At 41.1% G+C, this 19,501-nt stretch overlaps 1 protein-coding gene across 34 annotated transcripts in view; it reads left to right on the plus strand.

The window, feature by feature from the left end:
- Positions 1 to 19,501, plus strand: part of Plekha5 (pleckstrin homology domain containing A5) — a 165,763-nt gene that overhangs the window by 22,850 nt on the left and 123,412 nt on the right. The window contains exon 4 of one of the 34 annotated variants that reach the window (XM_076940746.1): positions 8,596 to 9,866. The exons of the other annotated variants lie outside the window; for them this stretch is intronic. Coding sequence (XP_076796861.1) covers positions 8,596 to 8,746 — 151 coding nt within the window. The 3' untranslated portion in view covers positions 8,747 to 9,866. Of the gene's footprint in view, positions 1 to 8,595; positions 9,867 to 19,501 lie in introns of those variants that run through there. 34 annotated transcript variants of the gene reach the window in all.

The raw sequence follows: 19,501 nt of genomic DNA on the forward strand, positions 1-19,501 counted from the left end.
CCTTTTTACTTGAATTGGAAAAGATGTTCAATAACCTGCCAAGTACAGGGGCTACAGAGATGAAATACACAAGGTCTAGAGAGTCTTGGAACCTAATAATGCATAATGGAATTTGAACTTCCTGTTTGCTACATACTATGGGAAATACATATTGCATGATAAGACTGCAGGCTGGCCTGGTACTTGCTGTATTGCCTAGGCTAGCATTTGTGCCTCAGAATGGGTTAGAGGAATTCATAATCATACTTGACTACTACTTTACACCAGTTTTTGTTTGAGATTTTGAGGGCAAAAAGTCAGAAGCAACTTTCCTTCAAGTGTACCAGCTGCTACTTTGCAGCTCTCACACACTGCCCAGCACAGTAGCTGGTCAGCACTAGCTGCACATTTAGTTAGCTGTCAGGGATAAGCGTTTGACTTTACAGATGAGGAGACTCAACCTTAAATGCTGTTGAACTGAGATTCATGCTTAGAGAGGGTTAGAATAGTAGGTTTGCGTCCCATCTAAAAAGATCTCAGTTGAGCTTTCTGAAAAAACATCCATCTGCAAATGGAAGACATTTGTAGACAAATCCCATCTACAGTTTCAGTAGGACATCAGTTTCCAGGAGGCCATCCCTGGGAATACATTTCATAATCCTGGGTTTATGGTGGGATCATTTCATAATCCACACCACTGAGAGAAGAACTGATGGTTCTGGGGTGCTCCCATGCCCAGCTCTCACACACGCTCGTCACACCACTGGACCTGTGGCCACTCATTCACATCTTTGCACACGACTATCTACTTTTGGTTTTCGTAGCCATTCCAATAGGGAAGAATCATATGCTTTTAAGTTCTCTCATAAAATATGTTAATAGCCAGAAGTAAAGCAAGTTTAGTAAACTAAGTGCATACCCACCAAGAAATGCTGTAATTTCAAGTGTCTTTTTTTCCTTTAATGATACGGGAGCTGAAGAGGTGGCTCAGCAGTTGAGCCAGTACTCAGGTCTGGTTCCAGTGCCCACATCCAGCAGCTCACCTCTAACTCCAGCTCCAGGGAGATCTGACACTTCTGGCCTCTGCAGGTGCCTGGACTCATACACATATACTCACACATATGATTTTATTGATATGTGTGACTGTAAAAGCATGTGTGAATTGCGTGTGTATGGCTACTTACTGAGGCCAAAGAACTTAGATCTCCTGAAGCTAGTGTTACAGGTGCTATGAGCCTCCGCTCCCCCACTCCCACCCCCACATGGGTGTTAGGAACTGCAACTTGGTTCTTCTGAGAGAGCTGTATGTGCTCTTAACTGTGGAGCCCTTTCGGTAGCCACCACCTCTCTGTATAAAATGCACTCAGTGACTGACACTCTTCTGGCATGGACACACAGCAAGAGCTCAGGCAATCAGCCTGGGCTGGAATCAAGCTTCCTCGGCTCACTGTATGTTACTACTCTGTGCTCTCCCCAAGTTCTCTAGCCTAATTATTTATGACTTTCACCATCAGAGGAATAATTAAGAGCCAAGGGTTTAGTTTAAACACTACTCTGCAATTTCATGCCCCTCGGCTCCCTCTTCATCTCTTTCTAGTATCTGAGGGAAAAGATGGATGTGTATGCAGAATGCTAGGGCAGTGTCTGCAAAAACATAGATTTCCTGCTGCTGGAGAGATGTCTCAATGGTTCAGAGCACAGGCTGCTCTTCCAGAGGTTTGCTTCCCCAGTGATGCAGTGGAGTGATGCCCCAGAACCATCAGTTCTCTCAGTGGTGTGGTGAGCGTGTGTGAGAGCTGGGCACGGGAGCACCCCAGAACCATCAGTTCTTCTCTCAGTGGTGTGATGAGCGTGTGTGAGAGCTGGGCACGGGAGTACCCTAGAACCATCAGTTCTTCTCTCAAGTAAGTACCCAATAGAGATGTATACATACATGCACCAGGAAACGTGTGCAGACTGTTCATGGTAGCTGTATTAAGCAAATAGAAACTAAAGGCTAAAGTATGGTAAAGCAATAGACAATTTATAATTGCATGGAATAATATAGTCAAATATCATAAACTGCTGAGGAATCCATTCCCAGCCCTTTAAACATAGATATATCACATATATGTGATATGTATCACATATGTCATATACATATATATGTGTATATATATATATATACATAGAATATATATACACATTGTGTGTATATATACACACACGTATGTGTATATATGTATATATACATATATATACACACACACACATTATATATATATGTGTGTGTGTATATATATGATGTATATATGGTATGGTAGAGCATGCCTGTAATTATAGCTCTCCCAGCACTCTGGAGGTAGATGGATCTCTGAATTGCAAGTCAGCCAGGCTACATGGGGAGACTGTCTCAAATTAATCAAGGAGTACAACATTGGTGTCCTATGTGTTAGGATAGATAAAGCTTCTGAATATAGGCCTAGAATACAGTGACACAAATGCAGTTTAGCTTACTTGTAGCCCACAGAAAACTTTGTAGGGCATATGTTCCAGGCCATGGTCAGCGTCCTTAGGGAACTGGGCCAGTATTATGTCTGCTGTGCTCAATCAACATGTAGCTGAAGGACACACCCTGCTAACTTTGTGTTGTAGGAGGACATAACCACATGCTCACACCGAACTGTGGGGATGCATGCAGAGTGGGTGGGAATAGAAGACACACACTGTGGACTCTGCTTATTTTCGCTATCTTCTCACTTCTTTTTCTTATATACCAGTACATGGTGGGTATTTTTTTCATGCCAATGGATCTAGTTCTCATTACTGTTTTTAATGTCAGTAAATTATTCCATTGAACAGATAGGATGAAATAAAATTGAATGACCATGTGGATGATTTCATTTTGATTTCAGCTAATATTGGCAATTCTATAGCAAAAACCCTCAGTACAAAAATCACTTTGGTCACTTATTAGAAATAGAACTCAGGGCTCAATGAGTTTATTTATTTTAAGGCTGTGATCTGTGTTTCTATGGTCTCCAGATTGTTCTCAGTGTACCGGGTTTTTTAGGTTACATTTGTATTTATTTAGTGCCTGTCTCTGTGTCTCCCCCCCCACCCCACCCCCCGTGCATGGCGAGCACTCTCTCTCTCTGTGCATGGCGAGCACTTCTGGCACAGCACTTGGATGGTGGGCGGCCAGAGGACAGCCTGTAGAGTCACTTGTCTTTGTGCCAGCTTGTCTCTGGATGCTTTCATTCAGTGAGATGGCTCAGCAGTATCCATTTTTTGTTATTTTAAGTCCTTGTATGTTGATGTTCTATGTTGCAGATCTTAAGCACGGTACTAGATTGAAGCACCTTAATCTGTCAGTGCTCAAAGTGACTTAAAGGACCAGGGCAGCTAAAATCAGTGAGGATCTATGTGTTTAAATAATGTTGACTATAGCCCTCATGTTAAGTGATACTAAGTAAGTTGGTCATATTTTTCATATTTTGACTATAGTTTCATTATTGCCACAAAACTTTTGTTTTAATGTCTTTTAATCTTCCATTCCACTCTCTTGCCTTTTGATTCTATTCTGGGTATCATATTTGGCTTTATCCTTAGAAATGTCTCTGTTCCTGAATAGATGTTGACACTTCATTCATGTAGTTATTTTGTAAACCTAGTCCTTCTAGAAATGATCTGGCTATAGAATCTAGTTTTATTTATTTATTTATGTTGTTGTTGTTGAATGCTACTTAACTATGCCAGTAGAAATCGGTTGTTTTTATTTTAAAGGATTGTGTGAATCTCAGATAAAAGCATCCAGAAATGTTTTAAGATGTCTTTCTAGGTAGTGATTAGGATGGAGTAAGAAAGGAAGTTGTGGTTCTGAGTCTTTTGAAGGAGAAAAACCTGTGTTGCCACAAACAGAAATGATGATTGGCTCAGAATCAGGGATACTTTTTGAAGGCCTGTCACTTCACTTGCTTTAGGGCCACATCTGACTGCTACCATTATGTGTTCCTCTTGCTGTCTCACACTGAGACTCATGCTGGTTGAAGCTAAATTCAAGTTGATTTAGTAACTCATGCTGGTTGAAGCTAAATTCGAGTTGATTTAGTAAAAATTGGCATCAACATAACTTGAGAGACTCTTCTTTATGCATAATTCATAGTATATTAATTTATTTAATGTATGTGACTATGAAAAGTTACTATTAAAAATAACCAAAGTCTATTAGCATGACTTTGTTCCTCAGTTTACATAACATGCTCTGAGCACATCTGTGCATGTGAGCAATTATTAGGTGTTTGAAAGAAGAGACCTTCCTTGCTCCTTGTGTTGTAGTCAGCAGTCATGCTCGGGTTTTGTGAGTAACAAAAGGAAAACTTATCTGTTGGATGAATAACCCAAGGATGCCCCTGCTGACCTCAGGCTCATGGTCTGCATGTGTTCAGGTTCCTTTGGTTGGTTACAGAGACAAGCACAGTCAAGTGGTAGCATATGCCTGTATGGTGAGCACTAGAGCCGGTTGGAGCTCATCATGAGATGCATAGTGAGTTCATGGTCAGCCTTGGCTACATAAGCCCCTGTCTCAAAACATAAAGATGTCAGTTTCTTTGCTCATCAGCCCCATAGCTGAGAGATTTTTTAAAACATGAGGATATGATAAACCCCTTCAGTTGATACTGCTTGGTCCTTAGATTGTCTCAGTCCTACAAGTCTCAGTTTCCTTCTGTTCCTTTCCATCTGCTGCACTCCACATCAAACTCCTAATGCTGGGTCAGCTGCCTATCTGGGAACAGTAAGAATTGCTGGAGAAAGCGATACCACCCTCCTCTTCCACTTGCTATTGGCTGGCTAGCGAGTTTGTAAGTCCCTCAGCTTTCTGTAAGGCATTTGTTGTAGAGTCCCTAGTCACTGACAAGTATGTTTCTCTACAGGCCATACTGCCCTTCTACTCAGAAGGTACAGTCAGTTAGCTGAGGGGCTGGGCTCCCACACTACGCATGGGAAGCTCCTCTTGCTTGTCCTACATTCACCCTGCTATAGCAAGAATTGATTACTTTCAAAACATGTTCTGCAACCCATAAATCTGCGGGTTTTGAGTAGAAACAAACCAGCCTGGCTTTGGATGTCAGTTTTCAGATAGAAAGAGCCATCTCCTACCTGCCATTTTGCTTCATTTATTTTGAAACATTTTCCCTCATTATTTAATGGTTTTTGAGATTTACTTTTCATTGAAATTGTATATTTGGGCTTGATCAGTAGGGGAAAACACTTCTTTTATGTGTAAATACGCTATTCTAATACTACATAAAGCTTTGGAGTTTGTACAACTAAACTGAGTTATATTTTGCTTGTGCCACAAATGAAACAAATCACGATGGCAAGTACATTTTGGAAACCCCAAGACCTTGTGCTGAAGAGTTTATATGATTTACAAACAAGCAGTTCTCTAGCAGTTTCTTTTGGGTGAAAGAAATGAAGTTTGGCACTAGTATCTTTGTTGTTATAGTTGGATCTTGAATGTCAACCCATAAGCTTATGTGGTAAAGGCTTTATCACCAGGCTGTGGCTCTATTCAGAGAGAGGTATGGGGAAGATGTTGGAGCATTGTGGATATGCTCTTTAGAGTTTGGGGAATATTAACACCTTCCTGTATCTATTTCCCAATACCATGAGATGAATAAGCTTTGTCCACCACATGCTTACCTCCATTCTGATAACCAGCCTTGCCATAAGCCAATGAACCATGACTGAAGACAGTGACTTTAAATAAGTCTCATGTCCTTTCAGGTTGTTTGTCTGAACTGTTTGTCTCGGTTGTGTTAGAACACGACTGGTATCCAGACAGATCACACCAGGCCAGCACAGCTCCTCCAGAAGAGGTTTGTTGGGGGGAAGCAAGGAAGGGAACAGGAAGAAAGAGGTGAAGAGGAAAAGGGGATGAGGGGTTGGGGGTCTCTACCTTTTATTCAGGCTGTGCACCACTGGGCACAGGTGAGGTACGCATGTAAGGTGCATGCTGGAAATGTGTGTCGGTTGCCATGGCATTAGACACACAAGGGTCCTTATCACCTAGGGGTGATGTCATCGCTGGATTTGGAGGCTGTTGACAGCTTCTGATGCAAACATCAGTGCTGGGGAGCTGACCATCACATTTGTTTCTGTTTATGAAACATTTCAAAATCGAATCTTCTATTCCCCTTCTCATATTGGAAACACAGTCTACTTTCCAAAATGCTTTATTATAACTTACGGCAAAAAGAAAGAGTTCTTTACATTTTAAAATAGTGATATTTACATAATACTAAATTTTGAGATTTCTGTTAAGAATATTTTAACTATTCAGGCCAGCAAGATATCCCAGTGGGTCAAAGAGCTTGCCACCAAGCCTGTTTTATCCCTTGGTTCCCCACATGGACCAACTCCAGTTGGTTTTCCTTGAACTTCCACATTCATGTTCATGGAGTGTACACACCAATAAATTTTTTTTAAAGATTTATTTTATGTATGTGAGTCCTCTGTAGCTGTCTTCAGACACACCAGAAGATGGCATTAGTTCCCATTACAGATGGTTGTGAGCCACCATGTGGTTGCTGGGAATTGAACTCAGAACCTCTAGAACAGTCAGTTCTCGTAACCACTGAACCATCTTTCCAGCCCCACAATAAAATGTTTTTTAAATGTGTTACTGAAAATCAGGAGACAGAAATAGGCAGATCCTTTGTGAGTTCAAGGCCAGCTTGGGATACAGAATGAGGCCTTGTCTCAGATCTGCCCAACAGTGGAAGACTTGACTTTCCCGGGGTTTTTTAAGACACTTGGGGCAACCTCACCAATGGATCAGTACTGCCTAATAGGAAAAACAAGCTTCCCTTCTGGATGTGTACATTGATGCTCAGATCAGATCATTTTAAAAACACTAAACTGTGGAAGAAGATGCATAAATCCAGGAGATAAGCAGTTCAAAGACCCCATTAGTAAGGTCTGTGGTCTTATTGATGTTTACTCAGTTATTCAGGTGACTCCCGGGTCTTTTCCTGAATCCCACAGCATTCAGTGACTCCTGCAAAGGAGCCAAGGTACAAATCAGGTTGTGCTCAACTGAACCATAGTTCCTTTCTCTTTCTTTTATTATCTGTTCATTCTTTACTTTTTTCTCTTTTGTCTCTTTGAGGTTCTGTAGCTCAGGGTTACATGGAACTTACCATATAGCCAAGGCTGCCATTGAATTTATGGTAGTCCTTTGCCAGCTGCTGAGCCTGTAGATGTGAGCTGCCCATACCTAGACAGTTTCATAATCCTTAATCGCATATCTTTCTGGGCTGCTATTGGTAGCTTGTAGTTTTGTATGAGAGGTTTTTGGTAAGCTAACCAGCTTCTCACTTTTACCAGTGTTTGAGGTAACAAGTGTTAAGTCTTCTTTTTTTGTTTTGTTTTGTTTTGTTTTTTGTTTTTTGTTTTTCAAGACAGGGATTCGCTGTGTAGCCCTGGCTGTCCTGGAACTCACTCTGTAGACCAGGCTGGCCTCGAACTCAGTAGTCCACCTGCCTCTGCCTCCCAAGTGCTGGGATTAAAGGCGTGCGCCACCACCGCCCAGCGTGTTAGGTCTTCTGTACACAAGAATTTAGCTGGCATTGTCGAGATTATTATATCCATTGTTAACTATTGTTGGCACACATTGCTTAGTGTGAGTCTGAATTGCTCAGTGATGTCTGCCATGTCAGGAAGCAGCCTGCAAGTAAGTCCTGTACTGAAGGATGACAACCAGATCGTTGGTGCCCTCAAGAAAGGTGAATAAATCACTTATCTCTTTTTCATTCACTAGTAACATTAAGTGTGTGACCTTCTGTGGCACCCTTATTTGAAATGCTTTTCTCTCCTAATAATGAACCTGGGCATACCTGTTTCTAAGTAAGATGAGAAGAGGGAGATGAAGGGGAGGTGAAAATTGTTATGTGGTAGAGTCTTAGCTAACAGCTCAGAAAACTCTTATTTAAAGACAATGGAGCTTTCTCCATGGCTTTGACTGAGTTGTAGGAAACTCAGGTTAGAAACTGAATATTCAGCTTTCTTTGGCAGTTTATTCTTATTCTTCATCTTGCTTATTAGATGGTAGAGGGTATATTGAAGATGCTCAGTAGAATGGCCTTTTGTATTGTCACTTGTGAATGTCTATAGAGCCAGGAAGCTGTAAGGGAAGTGCTTCTGTGGCTGCTAATTGTGAGGAGTTTTATTGCTGGGTATTCATCCACTCAGGATAACTTCCTGGACAAAATGCTACCTCCCCCCTCACCCACTGTGACTTTAGAAGTCACTTTTCACCCTTCATATCTGACACTCCTTAATATTTTTATCTTGTTTTTCCCTGCCCACTTCAGTTCCGGAGAAAGCAGCATGCTTAGCTGACATGTTAGTTGACTTACTTAGAAAGATGATTGTCACAGCCTATATTGTTATAAAACCCACAGTTGTAGAAGTCTTGCCAATGGTGGCTGCCTGTTAGCTTGCTATGTCTTTTGGCTAATAAGACAATTGCAAGCCTATAAGCTATAACGGAGTGAAGATTTTCTTTTCAGCTGATCATGTAAAACAGGAATAGTAGTTAGAGCTGCTATACCCACATTCCCTCCTCTCTAGGAAAGCCCAGGTACCTTGGCTTGGCTTCTGTGGTGGTCACGCTGAAGAAAGCAGCCTTCTGAGAACGGAACTGCCCAGTTGTGCCTGGACACACAAGGGATGCAAGGAGAAGAGTGGCGAGCAAAGAGCACTTACCGTCTATGCAGGATGACAGAGGAGTTGGGGGAGGGTTATTTGTCTTGGGGTAATATGTAAATAAAGAGATAATTTATGCTGTAAGTTCTACCATATATGTAGCTGCTTATCAGTATAAATTTATTGTGCCATGGAGGGCTGCAGAGTAGCTCAGTGATAGAACATTTGCCTGGTGGCCATGAGCCTTGGGTTCATTCTTCAGATGCTACCGACAGTCCTTTAAAAGAATGTTGGCCGTAGCTTTCCGAAGTTTGTGTTTATAGTTATGTATTTTATAGTATCAAAAAAATTTGAAGAGAACAAAGTATAAGGACCTAGCACTCACTACCTGATTTACAGAGCTTACTGTAAACAGTTACAGTAAAGTTAGTCATCTCTGAATACAGTGCACAGATCACTGAATGCAGCAGCTCAGAGAAAAGCAATGCACAAAATTAAATGACTGTATATACTCATGACTGTGTGTGTTTACATCCATACATATGTATACAGAAAGAAGTGCAAAGCTGTGCACATACTCAAATTAATACACACACTGTAAGTTCGTGTTTACAGAGAGCTACAAAATCATTGCAGTGGGGAAAGATGCTAGTCTTCAAGAGGATGCTGAGCCAGTGTGCACGGTGGGAGGATGGACCTGGGTCTGTGAGAGAATGCTGACTTTCATGCAGCATTTTTGTGGGTTTGGTTTGGTTTGGTTTGGTTTGGTTTGGTTTGGTTTGGTTTGGTTTGGTTTGATGCAAGGCTTTCTACATATCTTTGGCTGTCCAGAAGCCCATTGTCTAGACCAAGCTGGCCTCAAACTCAGAGATCAGCCTGCCTCTGCCTCCTGAGTGCCAGGGTTAAAGGTGTGTGCCACTACTCCTGTCCTCTCTTTTACAATGTAAAACATCATTAATTTTGACAATTTCAGCTTATTTTTTTTTATGTATGAACTATACTTTGGGTATCATTTCTTTTTCCATTGTAAAAGAGATAGCTCAGCAGTTAAGAGCACTGGCTGTTCTTCCAGAGGTTCTGAGTTCAATTCTTAGCACCCACCTGGCAATTCAGAACTGACTATAACTGTAATCCCTTTGGATCTGACCCTTTCTTCTGGTGTGCATGCAGATAAAACACCCATGTGAATAAACAAATCTTTAAAAAAAAAAAAAAAAAAAAAAAAAAAAAAAAGAACTAAGAAAAAGAAAATAATCACAGGGAGCATACTCACAGATCATAACCCTAACCCCTAACCTTTAACCCTAACATGGCAAGTTACATCCAGATAACACAATGCCGTGTTCAGAAAACAGCCACTAGGCAGAGATTCCAACAGTCACTTCTAGAAGTTTTGTAGATGAAAAACGGGAAGTTGCTCAGGCCTTGGAGCGTCCCTTAGTAGCAGAGCACTTCGTAAGTATATGCTAGGCCTTATTCCTCCTGCAACACCACAAAGGAAAAGAGTCTGCAACCATGCAGATCAAACCCATAACTAAGAACCAAATGATAACTACTCAAGACAGAAAAGGCGACCATAACTCACTGTATTATATGCAGGTCTGTGAGGCACAGTTCTCAGTGCTGTAGGTCATGAACCCACAGACCCTCTGAAGCCCTGCACACCAACTGCCATTACCCATTTTCTCAGATGGTGTGCTTGAGGCGTAAATTCTTAGACTTGTTGAGTGGGCCGAGTGTTCTGGGGTTGATGAGCGCTGGCCATTGTTCTTCCCTGCACCTTGCAGGGGCATTTTGAACCTGGGCAGTAGAAGGAGAAAATTATAACCAAAGTTGCTATAGATTTTCCCTCTCACTCATAACAGTTTGCTGTTTACTAAGCTCCTGTTTCCCCAAGGATTTCCAACCTCTACCTGTTAGAAGAATAAATAGATCTTCACAGAAAAGTATGCTCCTTTCTTGGAGCCAGACAAGAGCAAGGATGAGGTGGAACTAATGCTAGCCCATCCAGTTGTCACTCCTCTTCCAAAGGGATGCTTTTTATTAGCAATAAGACCTCAGAAATGCAAAGTTGCTGTTGGAAGCTGCTTTGTTCCCTGACTGACTCCAAGAAACATGAGGCAGAAGAAGAGTAGGCCTGCTGTAGCCTCAGGTGGGATGTGTGACTCACAGTGACTGCTCTGTCATGTGCACAGGCACCACACTGTATGCCTAGTGCGACCCAATTCCTGATACTACTGGGTTTAAAGCCAAGACCTAGACCTTCCTGTGTTCTCAGCCATCAGAAATCAGATGCTTAATTTTTAAGTGTTAGAAAGGTGAATTCTTCACCTTTCAGTTTCCATAAACAGAACCTACAGTTGCTATAGCAGCAATTTTTCCCCACCTACATGAAATTTGAGTTTGAGACAATTATTTTCTCACAGATTTTCAAACTGTAAAATGAATACACATAGCCATTGTAGCTCAGAAATAATTCCTCAGATGAAAGTGATTTGCTTCCTATGAGTGAAAGCCTGGAAGGTCACCGACAAAGTTAAGTTTGATGCGGAAGGGAGACTTCATGTAGTACAGGGACTGAAAAGCACAAGTTTAGAGGCCTGACCTTCCTCCAGCACTGAGAAGAGAAGCATTGGCTCTCAGGCCCAGTTACTCATTAGCTAGTTGGATTCTGTTGAGCTGCTTACAGGATGGTGATCATTCTGTGGCCTAAGGAAGAAGCTTTGCACTTAACTTTTGTTGGCGTTTGGTAGCGTCGTCACTTTAAATCACTCAGTAGTCATGGAGCCTGAAGTGTGCTGTGCTGTGCCTGTGTCGTTCCCTCCATGGTACACTTGAGTTTGCAGTATAAGTGATCAGACCCAAGCAGTGCTCGTGTGCTTTGGTAAATTGTAATTTGCAGGTGCATGTTTAACTCAAAAAGTAATAATTAGTGATTTCTGTATTCACAAGGTGTGGACTTTGACTTGCTGTAGTGGGAGTTTGTGCCCATCATTAATGGCTCTGACTGTAGCAGTGCCCATCATCCATTTAGATGTGACAAATGGCAGGCCCACCTTGACGGTCCAACCATGGGGATGTAAGCTTTGCAAATGAGCAGACAGTTCCTTCCAGCAGCCCAGGTTGTGATGTGCTTTGTGAAATGTGGTGTGTCACGGTTGGGTTTTGGAAATTGTGAACACTCACCCTCAACCCTGAGAGCTGTCTACTGCCCAGGTTACTGTCTCAGTATGTGCTGGGTGCCCTTCAGGAAAGCATGGGAGAGTGCTTCCACGGGCTTGGGAAGGATTGTGAAGGATTGGTTTGGCTCCCATCAGTGTGTTACACTTCGTTCACAGTTCATTCTTCTCTGGTTAAATACAGCAGAAATAGCTGGAATCAGAGACGTGTCCTGTCATTAAATACAGGTGTATTCAGGGATTATTGAGCCCTGGGTCAAGAAACTGGGTACCTGACACACAGATGGGGAGTGAGGCTCCATGAAGTAGGCATGACCTTAGTTTCCAAGTGGAAATCAGCATAGTGAAACAATGAAAATGTGCTGTGTCATACAACACAGTGTAGCAGAATAGTAACAGTGAAAATGTGCTGTGTCATACAACACAGTGAGCAGAATAGTAACAGTGAAAATGTGCTGTGTCATACAACACAGTGAGCAGAATAGTAACAGTGAAAATGTGCTGTGTCATACAACACAGTGAGCAGAATAGTAACAGTGAAAATGTGCTGTGTCATACAACACAGTGAGCAGAATAGTAACAGTGAAAATGTGCTGTGTCATACAACACAGTGAGCAGAATAGTAACAGTGAAAATGTGCTGTGTCATACAACACAATGAGCAGAATAGTAACAGTGAAAATGTGCTGTGTCATACAACACAATGAGCAGAATAGTAACAGGCACCTTTGCAATACTTGGTGATTTTCCTGTGATATCCATCTATCCTGGTCATGAAGTGGAAGGGCTGAGGCTGTGCTGCCTTCCTCCCTCTCTGTCTCTTTAGTCTGTCTCACTAGGTATTGGTTTCCTCACCACTGTGAAGGAATCCTGGATAAAATAGCAGTGTATTGCTTTCTTTAAAAGAAAAGTAAATGTAGTTATTTATTAATAGGGAGTGGTGACTTCCTGTATGTTATATGTTAGTCAAATTCATTGAACTCTAGAAGTCCGTGAGATTATTGGTTCACTCTGCTTGGGAACAAGTCAGTTTCCTGCCTTTATATCAGATTGCTCACAGCCACCTCTACCAGTTCCAGGGGATCTAATGCCCTGAAAACATGGCTGAAATGTCACTTATTCTTCTACTTTCCAAGATGATGCTTCACATTGCACTTCATAGTCACTATTTTTTTCTTTAAAAAAAAAAAACTCAACTTGGCTGGAGAGATGGTTCAGTGGTTAAGAGCACTGACTGCTCTTCCAGAGGTCCAGAGTTCAATTCCCAGCAACTGCATGGTGGCTCACAACCATCTATAATGAGATTTGATGCCCTCTTCTAGTGTGTCTGAAGACAGCCACAGAACTCATATACATTAAATAAATTTAAAAAAAAATCTCAATTCTACTGAGATCAAGCAAATCAGATACTTATGATGCAGAGCTGGGAAATCTATCTTTAAATTTGTTTATTTTTATTTGATGTGCATTGGTGTTTTTCCTGCATGTGTGTCTGTATGAGGGTGTCAGATTCCTGGAACAGGAGTTATAGACAGTTGTAAACTGCCATGTGAGTGCTGGGAATTAAACCGAGGTCCTGTGGAAGAGTAGCTGGTGCTCTTAACTGCTGAACTCGGGGTCTATTTTTAAACAACTACACAGACGACTGCCAAGCCCAGTCAGGTCTCAGAAGCACTGTTCTGAAGTCTGTGTGCTTCACTTAGGTAGGAAGATAGTTGAAAGGACATGTTGGCCCAACATTTCCCACTTCTCTTGTAATTATTAAATGGAGATTAATTTAAATTCTTTCACTATTCTAGAAAATAGATTCAAAAGAACACTTCCTTCTCTAATAAAATGTCTCTATTTATTTGAGCAGACATGAACTCGATATAAAGAAACAGAAGGATCTAGAATACTTGACAGAGCTACGTAGTAATGGTATAAGCCATAATTCAATTGCCTGACTAATCGAGATGACGACTTACTAAGTATACTACAGCAAGGCTGCTGTGCTGTCTGCAGCACTTCAGACGTCTCACTGAGTCCTAACAGTGTGCTGAAGTAAACACTGACTAGAGCAAGGCTGCTGTGCTGTCTGCAGGCGCTTCAGACGTCTCACTGAGTCCTAACAGTGTGCTGAAGTAAACACTGACTAGAGCAAGGCTACAGTGCTGTCTGCAGGCGCTTCAGATGTAAAGACTGACTGAACACCTAACGCACCACTAACATAACGAAGGTGATACTGAACAGTGTTCATGTGAAAGTGTGTGTGTGTAAACACACATATATGCACAGTGTGTATTACGAAAGCACATGTGTGGTAGACAGAGAATAATTTGCAGGAATTAGTTCTCTTTTTCCACTATCTGGATTCCACAGATAGAATTCAGGATGTTGGCAGCAAGCACCTTTACTCACTGAGCTGTCTCACCAGGCCGTTCAAGCATTTAATGCCGGATGTGGTGATGCATCACTCCAATCCTAGTGGTCAGGAGAAAGAGAAAGAGGCAGAAGAGACTTGCTGCTAATTCTAGGCCCACCTGGTAGGCACAGATTCCTTCAGCTGGCTTGATGATAAGACACTGTTTTCATTTTTTTTTTTTTTTTTTTTTTAAGGGAGAGGTGGCTGGGTATGTAACATTTTTTGCTACAAAAATGTGAGGACCAAAGTTCTCAACCCCTGCACCCATCCATGTAAATGTTGCTTGGTATGATGGCCCACCTATAACCCCTACATTCAAGAGATAGAATTCGAGGTTCCTGGGGAAAGTTAGGCTAGCAGAATCAGTGAGCTTTGAGATCAAGTGAGAGGCCCTGCCTTGATGTAAAAGGTGAAGAGCAATTAAAGAAGACACCCAATGGCCTCCATATATGTGTGCACATAGTTCTGAGTTCTCAACTTACTATGTAGGAAGTAAAATGTAGACCAGTAGCAAGAACGGCAGAATTTACAAAAAGCATGTAAAAGTGCCCACAAATAACTCACTGAATTTTCACTTATCTCTTCCATTGGTGCAATAATCGGAAGATGACTTTGCTGCAAAAGACAGTGAAAAGGCCGACCTGTGTACCAAACTGGTCCTGACAGTGGGTAGCTAGTCAATTATAACTATATTATAGGTAAAGTCGATTTTAAAAGTGTGATCTGGGAGTATGGTAATGGAAAAGAAACTTGATAGAAAAATACTGATTTCTAGTAGTCTCCTGTACCATAGTAGCAGAGGTTTGAACTTGGGGTCCTTCTGCTGGAAGCAAATGGAGTTTGGCAGAGAGCAGGAAAGGTAATGATTAGTCATTTGTGATCAGCCACAGATGGACGCACCGGAAGCAAGCTACTTCCTGAGAGACCGGTGGTAAAAATCCAGAAGGAAAATGTGCTTGTGTGTGGGTTGCAGTATAAGGTATATGCACAAGAGTGTGCAGGGGCCGAAGGATATGCAAGCAAGACAGTGGCTGAAGACGTATGCGGCTGTTGAGGAATTTTGGGTGGCTTTTGTAGTGTGTTCAAAGCACAAGTAGAAGATATATATGTAAGACCTGATTTTTTTAAGGAAGTCAGATCCTGACAAAAACAACTTTCCTTATATACTGTGGCACTCTTCACTGCTTCTTTAAGGACACCACACAGCGTGTGACTAAGACTGACGCAGAGTGGATAAAGTAATGCCTTGTACCCAGGTGGCTGTGCCTGTGTCAGTGTGGCCACAGTGATATAGCACCCTAGAAGGTAGGCGTGAGGCTGTTTGGACAGGAAAAGAGACAAGGGGAAAAGGTTTATGCAGCAGTAACCAGGAAGGTCCTACTGAGACGAGGTGTAGGAGAAAGTATGGAAATATTTCAACACTAAGTCTCTGGTGGGGCTGGAGAGATGGTGCAGTGGTTAACCATACTTGCTGCTCTTAAAAAGCACCCAAGTCACGTGGCTCACAACCGCCTGTAACTCCAATTTCCAGGTGATCCTGTGTCCTTTCCTGGCCTTTTATGGCTACCTGCTCATACGTGGTAACATAGTTACATCTACAGCTACACATGCGTAAGATAAAATAAATTAATAAACATTTAAAAACAAAGTCATTGGTACCATGTTTACCCCAAATTCTAGGACTGTGATTTGAATTCTGGACATGGTTCGATGGGTAACTATTGCTCTCATTTGTAATGTCTGGCAAATAGCTAACATGTTGACACTTGCTGATACCTGTGCTGCTGAAGTCATGTGATGATGACATGAGGCTTGTCACCATGTCATGTTTACCCTCAGCATTCCAGTTGTAACTGCAGCATCACGGATGCTTGAGGTGGTGTCTCACTCAGAGAGAACACACTGATAATACAAGGAAGTTAGCAGACCCAGCTGTTTGGGGGTGGGGGTGGGAGTGGGGGTGGAGGTAAGGTCTGAAAATGGCTCTGAAAGCCCAAGCAGTTTGCTTCACTTATTTCCTGGCATGCAGAACTTCTACCTTCAAGTATCGGACCTGTGGGTTAGGAACACTCAGCTGGCAGACTAAGTAGTCCAGTATCTGGAATGCTTTTGTCCCTAGGAATGGAGACAAGGGATGCTGAGTCTGTATAGAATTTTAAAGAAATACTTAAACAGGAAGAAGTGCAAACTTTGACTTCTTACCAGTGAAGGTAATTTTTATGGTTGTTTTATATAAGTCACACTCTGTTTTATTTAGGGTATATATTTATTTTAAATTTAGTTAATGTGTTTGTGTGTGTATGTGTGTGTATGGAAATCATAGCACAAGTATGAATGTCAGGCCAACCTCTGGGAGTAAGTTCTCGCCCTCCACCATGTGGTTCTGTAGACTGAACTCAGAACATCAGGCTTGGACAGACCCCCTCACCTGATGAGCCATGTCACAGGCCTCAAACAGAAATTTCTTAAGCCATTTTACAATGGTTGCAAATAAGAGGACTGGTAACATATTTGGTGATATGAAAAGTTGGGATTTTAGTAGCAAGAAGTCAAGCCTTTGAAGCCCTTTAAAAGGCAGCAAACAAATTTATACTGATAAGTTGTCCCCCCACTGCTGACTTTTAAATACACCAATTAAAGTCCTGAAGTGTATTTAGCTGAGGCCTCATGAACATGTAAAATGTTGAGTTCCTTTTTTGGCCAGATGAGGGCGCTGGCTCTTCACAGTTCTGGAGCTTGGGCTGTGGAGCAGATTTGTTTTCTTCGGTTTCTTACTACTAGCAAGACAGACAGTACAAGGTTTTTGATTGTGTTTTATTTTTATAGATTAATCTTTCTTAAAAGAAAAATCTTCAGCTTTTTGTATATAAATTTTAAATATGGAATTTAGAGGAACATGGTAACTTGAAAAAGTAAATGTACATTTATTTGTAATTTTGCTTATTAATAATGGATACTGAAATTTACTTTATTTAGAAAAATACCATAACTAACTTTCATTGTAATAACTATATACAGCAGTGCATATTAGTTATACTCATCTTGTTACATATGAGTTTTAAAATCTAAATTATTTCTTTCATAATTCCTGAAATTGTGGAAATTGGCCATAATTGTGGTCTTGAATTCATTCTTGGAACTTGCCTGTTAAGTCTCAGTCAAGCTAGTCTAATTCTGGCAGTTTCATAGTTAGCTTTTAAACCTTTAATAAGCTCTATTGCTCTTCAGAACTTGACTTTCAGAAATGTTGTAAACTTGTCTGGTCATCTATGATGGAAAGACAAGAGCTTTGCTATATGGGCCTTTTATAAACAAATGCCGGGCATGGTGGCACATGCCTGTGTCCCTGAAGTCAGCAGGCTGGTATAGGAGGATCTGCATTTGATATTAAAGAGACCTTATCTCAAAGAAACCAAAGCACAGCCAGCTAGCAAGCAGACCATCAGTATTGTGTCTTTTATTTTCTTCTAAAGACTGTTCAACTGTCTTCATCCTTATGCTATAAGCTCTAATCGTCTGTGTTGGGTCTGAAACCTTAAAGATGTTAGTCTAGCTGTCCTTGGGGTAGTTACCGGCCTTGATGAATAGCTGAGTCATGGTCTCTGCATTCCTCAATTTGCTCCTGGATGACTGTCTTTTACTTAGGCTCATTTGAATTTGATTAATTGTTATTTGAAGCTATAAGAGTCCCACTTCAGAGGAGAGAGGGAGAGACAGACAGACAGACAGACATAGAGAGAGAGAGATACATAGAGAGAACATATACACACACACACAGAGAGAAATTTTAAAGTATTGAGTGATTCGGGAATTTATAATCAGACCACCAAATACGTCAATGACTCTGCTTTGTTTAATATCATGGTGCACAAATGTGTCTGTAGTGTTCTTATTAATTAATTAAGCACCATTTTTGCAACAGTTTACTTAGAACATAATCTTTTACTATAATTAAGAAGTTGGAGTATTTTATAGCAAAGCCTCTTTCACACTGATGTCCCTTTGGAGTCACACACTGCATTTTATTTGCCACCTGTTGCTATAGACTTGTGCATGTGTGTTGTCAGCCATGAAACCTTAATAACTAGAATCAGACTGGAAACCAGAGCAACGTGGGTTGCTGAAAGGCACCTGAAAAATAGTAACTAAGTAAGTAAGTAACTAAGTAAGTAAGTAAGTAACTAAGTAAGTTACTATTACTTACTAAGTAATAGTAAGTAAGTAACTTCTGTTAATTTTGTCACTTAGCGTGTCTTAAAGTGATGAGTATTTTAAAGTATAATTCAACAAAGGATTTACTGGAAGGTAGCATTAAGAGTAATGGAGCAGCTGGGTAGTGGTGGTACATGTCTTTAATACCAGGACATGCAAGGCAGAGGCAAGCAGATCTCTGGAGTCCAAAGCCAGTCTGATCCACAGAGTGAATTCCAGGACAGCCAGGGCTACACAGAGAAAACCTGTCTTGAAAAAACAGAAAAAGAGGCGTTAGGGGGTGTGTGTCGGGGGAGCAGCAGGGGAGTCGGTGGCATGATGAGATGCTGCAGGCCCCTCACCACATCTGCAGTCATGTGGCTTCGGTTGGTTGGTTTGGCTCCTGGGCTCCAAGTCTGCTCCTACCAAATACACGATGTTGCTGGTTAAATAGAACAAGAAAGCAGATTATCGCCCATGTGTGTAATTGACTCTGGGCCTGAAGTTAGTGTAGTAAATGCATTTTCAGACATTTACTTAAAAAAAAAAAAAACAGTTTATTTCTAATTAGTATGTTTTTAAAAAGGAAAGACAGCTGAAGAGTTGATTAAAGTAAGGTCTGGACTATATTTTCTATGCTCTGGGCATGTTCCTTGAAATTGTTTTAAAGTTCTCAAATTCTGTTCTTTGCTTTATTTTCTATTTAAAATACTATTTGTGAATTTGTATCTCTCCACTGAAATTCTACATACAAAATCAATTTTTATCTTAGCAGAGGCTTTTAGGAGAGTTGAAGTCAAAATTAATTTCATTTATTAAAGAACACATTATTTCCCACCTTCACCTTTCATATGTGCAGAGCTTTAAAATATATTGTGTAATAATACAACATGAACTATATTTAGTATTTATTACATTTTTAAAAAACATGTGGTGGTTAAAGAATGGTATTCCATTCCTGCCCTCTAGTGGTTGAAATAGATATTGTAAGCATGTAATTAAGACTATTCTTGGTGTCACATTCTTTTATTCCTAGATGCATTTATTAGTTTACTGAT

The sequence above is a fragment of the Arvicanthis niloticus genome, chromosome 9, assembly GCF_011762505.2.
Source record: "Arvicanthis niloticus isolate mArvNil1 chromosome 9, mArvNil1.pat.X, whole genome shotgun sequence".
Lineage (NCBI taxonomy): Eukaryota > Metazoa > Chordata > Mammalia > Rodentia > Muridae > Arvicanthis > Arvicanthis niloticus.